General features: G+C 46.4%; 2 protein-coding genes across 6 annotated transcripts in view; one reads left to right on the top strand and one right to left on the bottom strand.

The window, feature by feature from the left end:
* The window catches only part of HEATR4 (HEAT repeat containing 4), a 45,323-nt gene that overhangs the window by 12,026 nt on the left and 20,465 nt on the right, over positions 1-12,832 (bottom strand). Inside the window, exons 7-15 of one of the 5 annotated variants that reach the window (XM_027971998.3) lie at positions 11,931-12,091; positions 11,065-11,169; positions 8,887-9,005; positions 8,048-8,228; positions 7,432-7,501; positions 6,216-6,405; positions 5,458-5,536; positions 4,318-4,477; positions 2,883-2,941 (exon numbers count right to left, since the gene is read on the bottom strand). In XM_027971998.3, coding sequence (XP_027827799.1) covers positions 2,883-2,941; positions 4,318-4,477; positions 5,458-5,536; positions 6,216-6,405; positions 7,432-7,501; positions 8,048-8,228; positions 8,887-9,005; positions 11,065-11,169; positions 11,931-12,091 — 1,124 coding nt within the window. Of the gene's footprint in view, positions 1-2,882; positions 2,942-4,107; positions 4,478-5,457; positions 5,537-6,215; positions 6,406-7,431; positions 7,502-8,047; positions 8,229-8,886; positions 9,006-11,064; positions 11,170-11,912; positions 12,092-12,832 lie in introns of those variants that run through there. The other 4 variants (XM_060418289.1, XM_042252743.2, XM_042252745.2 and 1 more) reach the window with 4 other exon arrangements.
* RIOX1 (ribosomal oxygenase 1) lies at positions 757-8,494 on the top strand. Its single transcript, XM_015097175.4, has one exon. It carries the CDS (start codon positions 797-799, stop codon positions 2,768-2,770), a length of 1,974 nt encoding a protein of 657 aa, XP_014952661.2. The 5' UTR covers positions 757-796; the 3' UTR covers positions 2,771-8,494.

Consider the following 12,832-nt stretch of genomic DNA (forward strand, 5'->3'; position numbering starts at 1 on the left):
CCATGATCTTGAAGTTTGAGCTGGATCAAACTCGCAAAGATGAAGGGAAGAAAAAGGATTGTGCATTATCTCGCATGTTGATTTTGTCCTCGGAAATAAGTCCCAAGAAGACAGGTAATAATGTTTCATTGTTTTGCTTATGATTGTTACCCCATGCTGTCGCGATGTCTGTCACTTAGTAGGTAGTCAGTAAACATTTGTTATATTAAAAAAGAAATACAAGTAGAAAAGTCCATGGATTTTTTTTTTTCTTCAGGGAGATAGGGCTATGACTGAAAATTTGTAATGAAGAGAGGACAAAGGGAAGTTAGGCGGCGTAATTTAGGGCTTCAATCGATATCTGTAAAGAGGACCAGATGGACCAAAAGTCTGAACTTAGAACTTTGCCTGAGTGCAATCCTTGAAACCAAGAATTGTCAGCTTTCTCATGCAAAGCTGCTGGGCAACGTGTTATTCGGAAACGGGGACAAGCCTGTGAACACTGCAATCTGCAGACACAGGAAGAAAAGGAGAGTTAAGTCGCAACTTTTTCCTGGAGTCCCTGACAATCTGATTTTTAAGTTGCCCTCTAAATACGGAACCAATGTCAACTTGGCAGAGACTCCGCGGCTCTAGGCGAACCCGAGAATTTAACGTTTTCTAACTGGGGAAGCGGGAAGCGCCGGAGGAAAAATGGTGGGCGTGGACAACCTGAAGGCAGCTGGAGGCCCGCCCCCTTCCCAGAGTACACTGCGGCCGCCGCGTGCGTGAGCCGGCTTCCGGCCGTCTCCCGCTGAGCTAGCGGGAGGCTCGGACCATGGACGGGCTCAGGGCTAGCGCTGGGCTGCTGAGACGCGGGCGGTTGAGACGCCGGCGCCAGCAACAGCCACATAGCGGGTCGGTCCTGGCCCTGCCCCTGAGGCCCAGAAAGATCCGACGGCAGCTGAGGAGAAGTGTCTCGTCCCGAATGGCCGCGCTCAGGGCCCAGACGCTGCAGAGCGAGGACTTGGAGGACTCAAGGGTGGAGTCGACGGTCGCTGAACCCGGGGACCCGCTGGCGGGAGGAGCGGCGGCCCTTTCGGATGCGAACGGGCGGGAGCCGCACGGCCAGCTCGGGCCCGCGGAGCTGCTGGAGGCTTCGCCCGCGTCCCGCTCCCTGCAGACTCCCCGCTCCTTGGTGGAGGCGCAGACCCCGGCGGCACGCTTGGTGGAAGCTCACACCCCGCCGGTGCGCCTGTTGGAGGCGTCGGCGCTGCCCGCGCGCTTGGTGCCGGCTTCGGGGCCGTCCGCGCGCCTGGTGGAGACCTCGGCCCTGCTGTGCTCTGCCCAGCACACGGCGGCCGTCCCGCCGTCCGTGGCTCCTGCCACGCTGTCGGGGCCGCAGGGGGAAAGCACGGGCGAGGAGCTGCCCTGGGACTCCCCGCTGCAGCGCATCTTGGCCGAGCTGAACCGCATTCCTAGCAGCCGGCGACGGGCGGCACGCCTCTTCGAGTGGCTCATTGCGCCCATGCCGCCGGACCATTTCTACCGGCGCCTGTGGGAGCGCGAGGCAGTGCTGGTGCGGCGGCAGGACCAGAGCTACTACCAGGGTCTTTTCTCAACCGCCGACCTCGACTCCATACTGCGCAACGAGGAGGTGCAATTCGGGCAGCACCTGGACGCCGCGCGCTACGTCAATGGGCGGCGCGAGACCTTGAACCCTCCCGGCCGCGCCCTGCCCGCCGCCGCGTGGTCCTTGTACCGGGCCGGCTGCTCCCTGCGCCTCCTCTGTCCGCAGGCTTTCTCCACCACCGTGTGGCAGTTTTTGGCCGTGCTCCAGGAGCAGTTCGGAAGTATGGCAGGCTCCAACGTTTACCTTACTCCCCCCAACTCGCAGGGCTTTGCCCCCCACTACGACGACATCGAGGCTTTCGTGCTGCAGCTGGAAGGTAGGAAACTCTGGCGGGTCTACAGACCGCGGGTGCCGACCGAGGAACTGGCCCTGACGTCCAGCCCCAACTTCAGCCAGGACGACCTCGGAGAGCCGGTGCTGCAGACGGTGCTGGAACCTGGAGATTTGCTCTATTTCCCCCGAGGTTTCATTCACCAAGCCGAATGCCAGGATGGGGTGCACTCTCTGCACTTGACCTTGTCCACATACCAGCGCAATACTTGGGGCGACTTCCTGGAGGCTGTACTGCCCCTGGCAGTGCAGGCCGCAATGGAGGAAAATGTGGAGTTTCGTAGGGGGCTGCCCCGAGACTTTATGGATTACATGGGGGCCCAGCATTCGGATTCCAAGGATCCGCGAAGAACTGCTTTCATGGAGAAGGTGCGGGTCCTGGTTGCCCGCTTGGGACACTTTGCCCCAGTTGATGCTGTGGCTGACCAGCGAGCCAAAGACTTCATCCACGATTCTCTGCCCCCTGTGTTGACTGACAGGGAGAGGGCACTAAGCGTTTATGGGCTCCCAATTCGCTGGGAGGCTGGAGAACCTGTAAACGTGGGAGCCCAGTTGACAACAGAAACAGAAGTGCACATGCTTCAGGATGGTATAGCTCGGCTGGTGGGTGAGGGGGGCCATTTGTTTCTTTATTACACAGTGGAGAACTCCCGAGTTTATCACCTGGAAGAGCCTAAGTGCTTGGAGATATACCCCCAGCAAGCTGATGCCATGGAACTCTTGCTTCGCTCCTACCCAGAGTTTGTGCGAGTAGGGGACTTGCCCTGTGACACTGTGGAGGACCAGCTTTCCTTGGCAACCATGTTATATGATAAGGGGCTGCTGCTCACCAAGATGCCTCTAACCTGAACTAGTTACTCACTAAATGCCAGAAATAAAACAGTAGTGGTTCTCTCCCACCATCTTTTGAGGGAGAAAACTCATTTTCTTACTTGATACCCATCAGTGTGTTCATATTTACCTTTATGACTGCCTCAGTATCATAGAAGTCAGACCGTCTTCTAGGAGACACCTCCTCACCTAGGCACAGAAGTAAAAGCAGGAGTTGGAGATGGAAAAAGGAGCCTTTTCTGCAGGAGTAACTTGATTCCTGATCATTTGAGAGACCAACTTCTTCATCACCCTCAGGCTTCAGAGTACTGTGTGGGATTTGCTGTGTTATTCTGCTTGAGACATCAGAAGGTTTTACTTGGAATTTGCATCCTTCATCTGAGTTCTCTTTCATCAGTTTGTGGGGAGGGTTGGGTTCAGTTTCCTGTTTGTTACTGTGAGTTTGTGGGAATGTTAGAAAAGTTATTAAATTGCCAGAGTTTTCCTTTTCTGAGGCTAGATTATTGTGTGGCATGGTCTGAAGAAATGTGGGAGGAGGAGGGTAGGTACGGGAAAACTGCAATGGCTGAGGCGCAAGGTAACTTAGGGTGGATGTAGGATTGGGACCAATTTTGCAACCCTAGGGGTAATTGATTCATTTTAATCATGCTCCTTGAACCCCAAACAGCACAATCCTATTAGAAAAGTTATGAGTATATTATGTTTTTTAAAGGGTATTATGTTTTTGCTCAGTGCTTGCTTGCATCAGTGGCTGGCGCTGCTGCTAAAACAGGCAGCATGTCACTAGCTGTGCTGTCATAGGCCACAGTCAGCCAGCTTGTAGCAGGCTGGCCGTGAGGGAACGCTGCTGTTCAAGTTACTTTCTACTCTTATTTTTTTCTGGTAGTTGAAAGAAACTTCCCCAAATCTGGCAAATGAATATTCTCATGGTTGGTGGAAGAGAGCCTGGTGTACCAGAGGGAGCACTGGACTTGGAACCAGAAAACCTGGGTTTGGGGTGGTGGCTGGTGGGCAGCTAGCTGGCTGAATGACCTGAGGCTGCTGCTGCTATGCCTGGGCACACTTCATTTTATGTTTTGGTACAGCTTGATGTCTCCACCTCATCATTTTAGGTTGTATCTGGAACTTTTAAGATCATTTTGCCATGAGTGCTAAGTTTCAGTTATATAAAGTTGAGAACTTGATGAAGTCTTTTTTTAAGTTGCAAAAGCCTAGATTACATGAGAGTACATCTCAGCCTATTCAAGTTTAAGCTTCGAGGCTTTTTCTGAGTGCTTAGCCAGACATACAGCAGTTTTTTTTTTTTCTAAGGTGTCCTTTTTTTTGACCTCACTTTCAAATTGGTTCAGAGCTACATCATTCATTTTTCTAAAGGGATCAGATAGCAAAATCAAAATCCAAGGGGCAAGGAAAAGATAACAGACTGAGATGGTGGCCAAGAAGAAAGAGAAGTATCCTTTCCTGGCTCTCATCCTACAGGGCTCACAACTAAGTCCCCAGACCTCCAGTCCTGAAAAGGCTTGTTAAGGGAATCAAGGCATAGGACTAATTCCTAGAAAACCTACCCTGAAAATTTTCTTGGAGAAAAGTATGGAGCTTCAGTGGTTTTTGCCCTTCTTTGGGTTGCACATAAACACGTTTTGCTTCCTCCTTCGCTTTTCTTACGGCTGCCTCAATCTTGAATACTTTCTGTATCAACAGTTCCTTTTGGCTTAGTGTTTGAATCTGAAACAGAACAGATGATGATTAAAAAAAACTCTTATCAGGCTGCAGATCATCAAAAAGTGTTAATGAAGTAACATATTGCATCATGCTTATTAATATTAGGTGGTACATAAAATGCCTGAAAACATTGTTCTCTTGTGATGTTGGTTGGACATTTTTACACCTGTTAATGAAAAAACCACTTGTTAATGAAAAATGTACTTTAGCTTTTGGGCATGATGAATCTGCTAAGAAATGCCTGATGTGAAATTGGTTTTGTGAATTATCTTCAGAAAGAATCTTTTGCCTTTTTAAAAGTATTCTTCCCCTCTACTCATCTCTGCCAGCAGCTTTGAAAAACTAGAACCATCTGTTTAGCTAGTGTTCCTTTGGGGAAAGAGCCCAGATTAGGAATTAAGAGAAATTTAGAAGGAAAAAGAAAATCTAGGGGGCCAGCTTCAATCCCTCATTCCTTCTTTATACCCATCTGCAAAAAAGAAGGAACTTGGGTTTAGAGAATGGTGAGGAGAACACGGGAAGGAAGGAAACAGTATTTCAGAAACAACAACAAACTGATCTCAGTGGCTACCTGATGGGACTAATAGGCTGCTGTTTGTCGTTTTGTTATTAGGATTTTATAATCCTGTCTTGCACAGATGTGTTTTGTATCTTCTGTTTTCTGTGGGATTGTAGAAAATATTTCTACAATTAGAAATATTGAAAGTGTATCTACATGCTTGGGGAAGGGAGTCTGAGAAACTGTTTAGTCTTGATTCTTTTGCGACCCCATGGACTGTAGCCTGCCAGGCTCCTCGGCCCATGGACTTTCTCAGGCAAGAATACTGGAGTGGGTTGCCATTTCCTTCTTCAGGGAATCTCTGCTACCCAGAGATGGAACCTGCATCTCCTGCTTTGGCAGGCAGATTCTTTACCACTGAGCCATCGGGAGGAACTCTTGAGAACCCTGAATTTTTTCTTGAAAACAGCTTATACTTATCTACCCTGTTCCTGATCTCCTGAAGCATTTCTTGGTTTCCTTCATTTTCTAAGTTGAGTATCTTCATTGCATGGTGAATTTCTCTGAAAGGTAAAAAGGACTTCTTAGGTTAAATCTTCCTATCCTTGAAAGCATGCAGGTGGAAAATATAGCACTTGGAATCAGACAAGAATCCTAAGTTCCAGTCTCAACTGTGCAGTTTTGCTGAGCTTTATTTGCAAAGCTGGTATGATGCTTAGCTTATAGGGGTGTTCTGTAGTTTTTGAGATGACGTATTTGAAGGTACTATTAGATAATGTTTATTGAACACCTTTATGACAGGTACTAACATGTTATCTCCTTAATCACCACCACTTACCCATATGGTAGACTACCATTTGCATCTGATACATGAAAAAATGGGCTCAGAGAATTAACTTACCCAAGCTCACATAGCTAGTACATATCTGAGCTGGGGTTCAAATCCTGCTCTTTTGGACTCCAAAGCCTGTTGTCACTAAGCAGGCACTTGATAAATGTTAATTGAATTAAAAAACCACCTGGAATGCTGAACAAATACGTAAACTACATGAGCCTCACTTTCAATCTAATTTAGTTCTGTTTTTCTGTTGCCTACGTGGATAAGTAGATGAATGGCACGCATAAGCCTGTGGTTTTCATAGCTGTTAAGCAGCCTGAAGAGTCAAGGACATAGTATGTTAACAAGATTGGAAGAATTGGCAGTACAAGAGGTCTTGGCAAGAACCAGAGGTTAGTGCTTACTTCAGAACAGCCTCATGGTTCTCTAGGAGCAGCACATCGAGGAAGGTGTCCCTGACCCGGTCTCCTTGAAGTTTGAGGGCTAGGATGCTCCGGCAAGCCTCTAGTCGTACACCTGGTGATTCTTCATAGTGGACAGCCCAGAGCAGGAGGTCTGTCAGCTGGGGACTCACACAGCCGATTTGCCCCAAAGCTGCAGAGATTAGAGGGCATGTCCCACTGTCACTTAAGACTGAGTTGGCTGTGTCCTAGCATCCAGAAGTGGCCTTACTAGTAATTACTAAGAAAAAATAGGCAACCACTTGCTAAATTAAATATTGCAAAAACTAAGTATATTGTCTTTGAAAAGTGGTGAAAGTCGCTCAGTCGTATCTGACTCTTTGCGACCCCATGGACTATACAGTCCCTGGAATTCTCCAGACCAGAATATTAGAGTGGGTAGCCTTTCCCTTTCTCCAGAGTATCTTCCCAACCCAGGGATCAAACCCAGGTCTCCCACATTGCAGGTGGATTCTTTACCAGCTGAGCCACAAGGGAAGCCCAGGGATACTGGAGTGGGTAGCCTATCCCTTCTCCAGTGGATATCTTCCCTTTTAGATGACAATCAGTATTTTAGGAATCCTCTAGAGAATTCCTCGGAGGGGGATATTCAATACCATCCTCATCCATTAGGATGTGAGAATACACTAATGTATTTACCTAGGGATGAGATATGGGATAGATAACTTAAGACCAGCCTAGTCAGGTAAGGGGAAAGGAAGGTATAGTTATACTTCATGGCTCTACCCAGAGCTGATTCTCATAGGGACCTGCCAGACTATCAGAAAGAAGCAATGTCAAAGATCCCTAAAAAGAAGCTCCGAAATTTGAGGGCAGGATTTTAGGTTTGTAGCAGTCTTAAATCTGGTCTGACTTTTACGGAGTCCTATGGTTGACACCTCTACAGAAAGCAAGTATATCCAATAGCAGATACCTACTTGGAACTCATACCCAACAGTTGGCAGGGACTACCTTGTCAGTCCTCTACCACAACATAGACATAGACCTAGACTCAGGATCCTTAACTAAAAATTGAAGGAAATGATTTTTAATTTCTTCTGAGAAGCTGTGATCATCCCCTCCCTTCCCCTCTACCCTCTTCCTAAAGAGATTCTGGGGATCCTCTATAAAATATGGGAAGGTATTAGAGGTAGAGGAGTTGGAGCCACTGCCATAATACCTCGAATGGCAAAGGCCTTGATTTTCCAGCAGGGATCTCCCTGTATCAGATTCAGAAGGCATTCAAGGACCTAGGACGGATAAAAGGCAGTGTTAAGTGGAGAGAATAAGAGCAAGAATGGACAGGGTCTGCTCTTCTCTAAAATGTGCTTTAACTGGAAAAGTGATCTATCAAATCTAGTGACAAATGAGCTGGAGCCAGAAGTACCAGCATACACACAGTGCTCTCTCCTGTCTAGAGGCTGATTTTCCCAGCTCACAGATCTCTGGCCGTATAGGCTGCTTTTGAGTACCTCCGTCAGGTTTTCCTCTAATAACTAGAGATTTTAACTCCATCCACTGGAGTTGATCCCAAAGCCTGTGAGCACACATAATGAGAAGCTGGTTAACTGAGGTGAGAACAGGATTCAGGGGTGTGCTCTAGAGTGAGTCTAGGCTGGCTTGGAGCTATGTGTGGTCCTAACTGTTTGTGTGGCCTGTATATCTCCTCACCTTCCTGTTCTGATCTCTCATTCTGTGTCCCTACAGAACAGTGAGTGATCTGTGTATGAGGGGAGCACAGAGTAATGTCCTCTTGGGTTAATCAGGTAAGAAGAGTACATGTATCCTTGACTCACCATATTATCACGGATCTGCAGGGCACCAGCTGCCAAACAAGCTGCCCGCCGAACTGCCATGAAGTCATCAGAGAAGCAGTTCAGAAAGCTTGGGAGAAGCTTGGCGGTCATAAGCTTGAGCCCACAAATCAGGTAGAGGGCTTCCACACGCTCCTGGAAATTTCCTTGACCCAGCTTGATTCTGTAAGGCACAGGTGCTTTTATTTTCCCTCAAACTTTTTCCATTCCTTTCTTTACCCCTACTACCTCCAGTGCCCTCAGGCTGAAATCTAGTTTCTGTAGGCTCGCCATTATCCACTCCCACCCTTTCCTAGTTAGCCTTATCCCCATTAATTTGTTTCACCAGGTAGAGACCTCAACTGTGTTATTTACTTGAATCTCTATTACCTAGCATATGCTAGATGCTAAGCCCTGTTGAATGACTGAATAAAGAAAACTTGAAACATACACCTCTTGCTTCAGTCAAGCTCTCTTCTCGTGCCTTCACATTGTGTCACTCTCATTTCAGTATTTGGCTTCCAGTATGGAATGTCTTACCTTCTCTCTGCTTATGTAGTCTTATCCATCCTTCATGAAACTTGACCTTGCTAGGCATTCGTGTATCTTGTATAATCAGAATCATGTTATACGTTTGAACTCTCAAGACATCTAAAACAGTGCCTAAACACGTAATGGGCATTCAATTAATGGTTCTTCCCTTAGCTACATTCTCAGTATCTATAGGGACTGTTAACTTTTTATTAAAAAAAAAAAAAATCTGCAGTGGATCTTGTACAAGGCTGAGCATACTGAGCAGCTCAACAAATGCCATTTCTTTCTCCATATTTACAAGGTCTTACCTGATTGTGTCATGCACCTCTTTTCCAAGGTTCATTTGCCCCAGAGCTTGGGCAGCTGCTTGTCTCACTTTCTTATTCCAGTCACTCGACATCAGCTGGATCAACTTATGTTTCATATCCTATAAATAGGTATAATAGTTAGATACCATTTATCAGTGCATCAGTTTTGTATGTTCAGTTGCTAACTCGGGTCTGAATCATTTAGACCCTGTGGACTGTAGCCTGCCAGGCTCCTCTGTCCAGGGGATTTCCCAGGCAAGAATACTGGCGTGGGTTGCCATTTCCTCCTTCAGGGGATCTTCCTGACCCAGGGACTGAACCCTTGTCTTCTGCATTGGCAGGCGGATTGTTTAACCACTGAACCACCTGGGAATCCCATTTTGTAATTGGCACTGTACTCATAAGCAGTTTTACCCATCACTTAATCCTCCCAAATAACCCCATACAGCAGATAACTAGCACTTACAGGTGACAAAATGGAGGCTTAGATTTCTTACTCATGGTTAACATGTTGAGTCCTGGAGCCAGCACTCAGATCCAGGCCTATTTTTGAAGCTCGTACTTTAAACTAACCAAACTATATTGTCAGCTGCACTTGAGACTCTTAAAATTTGAAGGTGATACATTAGTAGGGTGACCACCTCATCCCAATTTGCCTGGGCAAGTCCTATGTACTAGACCAGCTAGGACCTTTGGCCACCCTGTGTGTTAGTATATCTCGCAAAGCAGAAGGGATAAACATGACTTGGTGATTAGGTAATGTGCCCTAAGCTATTCTCCCTCCTTGAAATAGTTCCCTTTCCACCCTTAATACCTGATGTTTTCCTATTCTTTTAGGGTTTACCTCAAAAGGCTGTCCTCAGAGAACTCACCTCTCCCTTCTGTAAGCAATAGGAAATCCCCATAATACTTTACCGCTACCTCTGTTACAGCTGTTTACATGTAACATTTAGCAAGAGAAGACATGTTATCTTTGCATACCCAGTGCTAGCTACCTGCCTAACATGTAAAATGTGGTCAGAAACTGCAGGCTCACTGAATAAGTGAAAGAACTGATGGACATGTTGTTTAACCCCATCAGTCTGATGTGATGGTCTCATCTTTACCCCATCCCCTGTTTGCATGGCTTTTTACTTCCAATAGGCCATCCTGAGTGACAAGTGCTGAGAAGGTGAATGTGCAAATGAATCAGATGTTGTTAAAAAGACATTGTTAAATGCAGATTCTGACTGAATTGACCCGGGGTGAGATTTTTGCCTTTCCAGCAAATTCCCAAGTGATACCTGTGCTGCTGGTCCCGGACTTTAGCAGCAAGGTCCAGGCAGAATTAACCCAGACTAGAATGACCCAGGGATAGAACCTGGGTCTCCTTCATTGCAGGCAGATTCTTTACCATCCAAGCCACCAGGGAAGTCCAGAATTATACTGACTATACTGACTGGCTAAGTTCTGTGCTTTCCATGTCAAAATTCAAGGGTCAAAAACAGCAGTGTTCTGGGCCATTGTGGAGTTGCCTGGTGTTACAAGGAAAAGATCACGGCATATAGGAAGAAGGGGAAACGCCCATTTGGACAGCTGAAGTTGATTTTAAAATAATGGCAAGAAGGAGGTCAGTTGAAAGCCTAGATGATGGTCAGGGTTTCCCATTCCTGGAAGTCTTTCCTTAATTCTAAGTCTTGCTCAGCTGTCCCACATGCCTTCACAGAACTATACTAAGTTCAGCCCATACTAACATCTCTCTGAAGAGTTTTAAGAGAGTACATTACACTTATCTCTTGTTCTTGAATCATTTGTATGTGTTGATCTTGTTACTCCAATACTAATGTCAGCTCTTTGAAAGTGGGGACTATGGTGACAGATACTTATAAAGTACCTTTATGTGGAGGCGATGTCAAATTACTATAAAAAGTTTCTAAACTTTTAAAATTTTTATTCTTTGCTTATTTCACTGTAGATAGGTTACAGTTTGTGGACTCCCACCAGGCTGAGAAGCAGTGGCTTAAGTAACAGAACGATATGTTGGCATGTGAAGATAATTCTGGGTTAGGACTAAGAGGCAGCAACATGGGAAGAATGGGAAGTAAGAATGGGAAACTAGATAGCAGCAAAAAGTGGAAAAGCTCCCGAGCCCAGTTTTGCTTAGACCTTCTGTCCTGGAAACAGAAAGAGAAGGCTTACCAAACTGACATTTCCACCAATCCGGGAGAGAGCCCGGCAGGCCACAATGCGGTCTTTCCACTGATGGCTATTCAGCTCCACAGCAAGCATGGTATGTATCAGGGTCTGAGGAAATAGAAGACTTGTATGGAGACCCATGGTCACTTTTAGAGATGCTGGGACCTTAAAGAAGTTATATCCTAATCTGGCATCCAGCATGATTAATGTCACAAACACATGGGATGCTTGTTGCTAGCAAAGTAAAGAGTGGGTTTACAGTGGGGCCCTCTTCCATCCAAGCCAACTGATGTCAAGGAAAAAATACAGATTAGTAATCTGAACAGAAAATTCCTGGGGCCTTCTTGATTTAACTATCTTTCCCCCTAAAATGGTTTGTATATGCCTCAGCCTGAGTTTCACATTTCTACTGGAAGTAAATGCAATTGTACGTCTGTGTGGTTTTCAATGGTAAACTTCTAGCACAAGCAAATTCTGCATGTTCTAAGTCTTCTAGCATAGAGTTAGAAACCATCTGCAGCTTACTTCCCTCACCTTTCCCAGCTAGCTGTTGTCACTTTTCCCTGTCTACACCCCACCTCACCCACACTTAGTCCAGTTTTACCTGTGCATGAGATCATCCTACCAACCACCCGCATTTCCTTTTTCTTTCTAAAATTTTTTTGTCGCTGCACTTCATATGCAGGATCTTTCTTAGTTCCCAGACCAGGGGCTGAAGTGCTTCCTGCCATGGAAGCGCAGAGTCTTAACACTGGACCACCAGGCAAGTTCCCATCTGCATTTTCAGTTCCCTACATGCACTGACCTCAGAGACCCAATTGTTCCCCCTAGACTTGGTTTTTTTCTCTGACCTTGTAATGGACACATACTGTCTTTCCACTGAGATGGCGCAGGAGCGTACAAGACTGTTGCTCGGTGTCCTCATTCTTCTTATGAAACAGCTGGTGGAGGATCCTCTTAATCACGGGGTAAGTGGCAGCACCTTCCAGAGCCAGGCACTGAGCTGCAGCCCAGCTGTCCACGGTATTACCTGCCACAGTGAGGTGAAAAAGGCCAGAATAGCCGTCTTTTCTCCCCACAGAGAGAGCAGCGTCTGGGTTGGTACACAAGACTGCTACTTGCCTCACTTCACAGGTAGGTGCCTGTACCCCCTCAGTCTGCTGTTCAATCTCTAATTTAAATCCCATTTAAATGGGTCATATCGAGGTTCTAAATATAGGTTGAAAATCTTAACCTGATAAGTCAGATCCTAAAGTGTTTTTGTTTGGTAACAGGGCAATAAGTCACTTCTGGCCTGAGTGAACAGTTGTTCCTCTTGCTAGAGACTGGGAAGTCTGAAGTGGAAGCTTTCTTAAGACAGACGAATTAAGTTGTTGAGTGTCTCTGTGCAGAAGGCCAAACTGGTCACACAGGTGTCCTCCACCCCTGCCACCATGCGAGGAGCAAGTCCATCTTTCAGAGTAGTTAGGTACCAGAGCCTGTCAACATCAGACAGAACCTTTTGCTGGTATCACACCAACAATGCATGTGGACAGTGCCTGCAAGTTAATGTGCAAAAATGGAAGCATGATGTGTTCAAGTAGGTTTTTTAATTTTTAGAACGTATTCTTTAATCTTATTACATTATCTTTTTAATTGAAAAATCTAACAGGAAAGGGGACATGGTTTAGCGAAATACATCTATGACACGGTTAGCCCAGGTACCACTAGGTGGCAGTGTACCTGTCTTGTAAAGTACCTGGGAGGAAGAAATCCTCTCATCTAAAGTAAG

The sequence above is a fragment of the Ovis aries genome, chromosome 7, assembly GCF_016772045.2.
Source record: "Ovis aries strain OAR_USU_Benz2616 breed Rambouillet chromosome 7, ARS-UI_Ramb_v3.0, whole genome shotgun sequence".
Taxonomy (NCBI): Eukaryota; Metazoa; Chordata; class Mammalia; order Artiodactyla; family Bovidae; genus Ovis; species Ovis aries.

Bases quoted from the DNA above. Each gene is read 5' to 3' on its own strand.
- RIOX1 (XM_015097175.4), top strand. From the start codon at position 797: ATGGACGGGCTCAGGGCTAGCGCTGGGCTGCTGAGACGCGGGCGGTTG.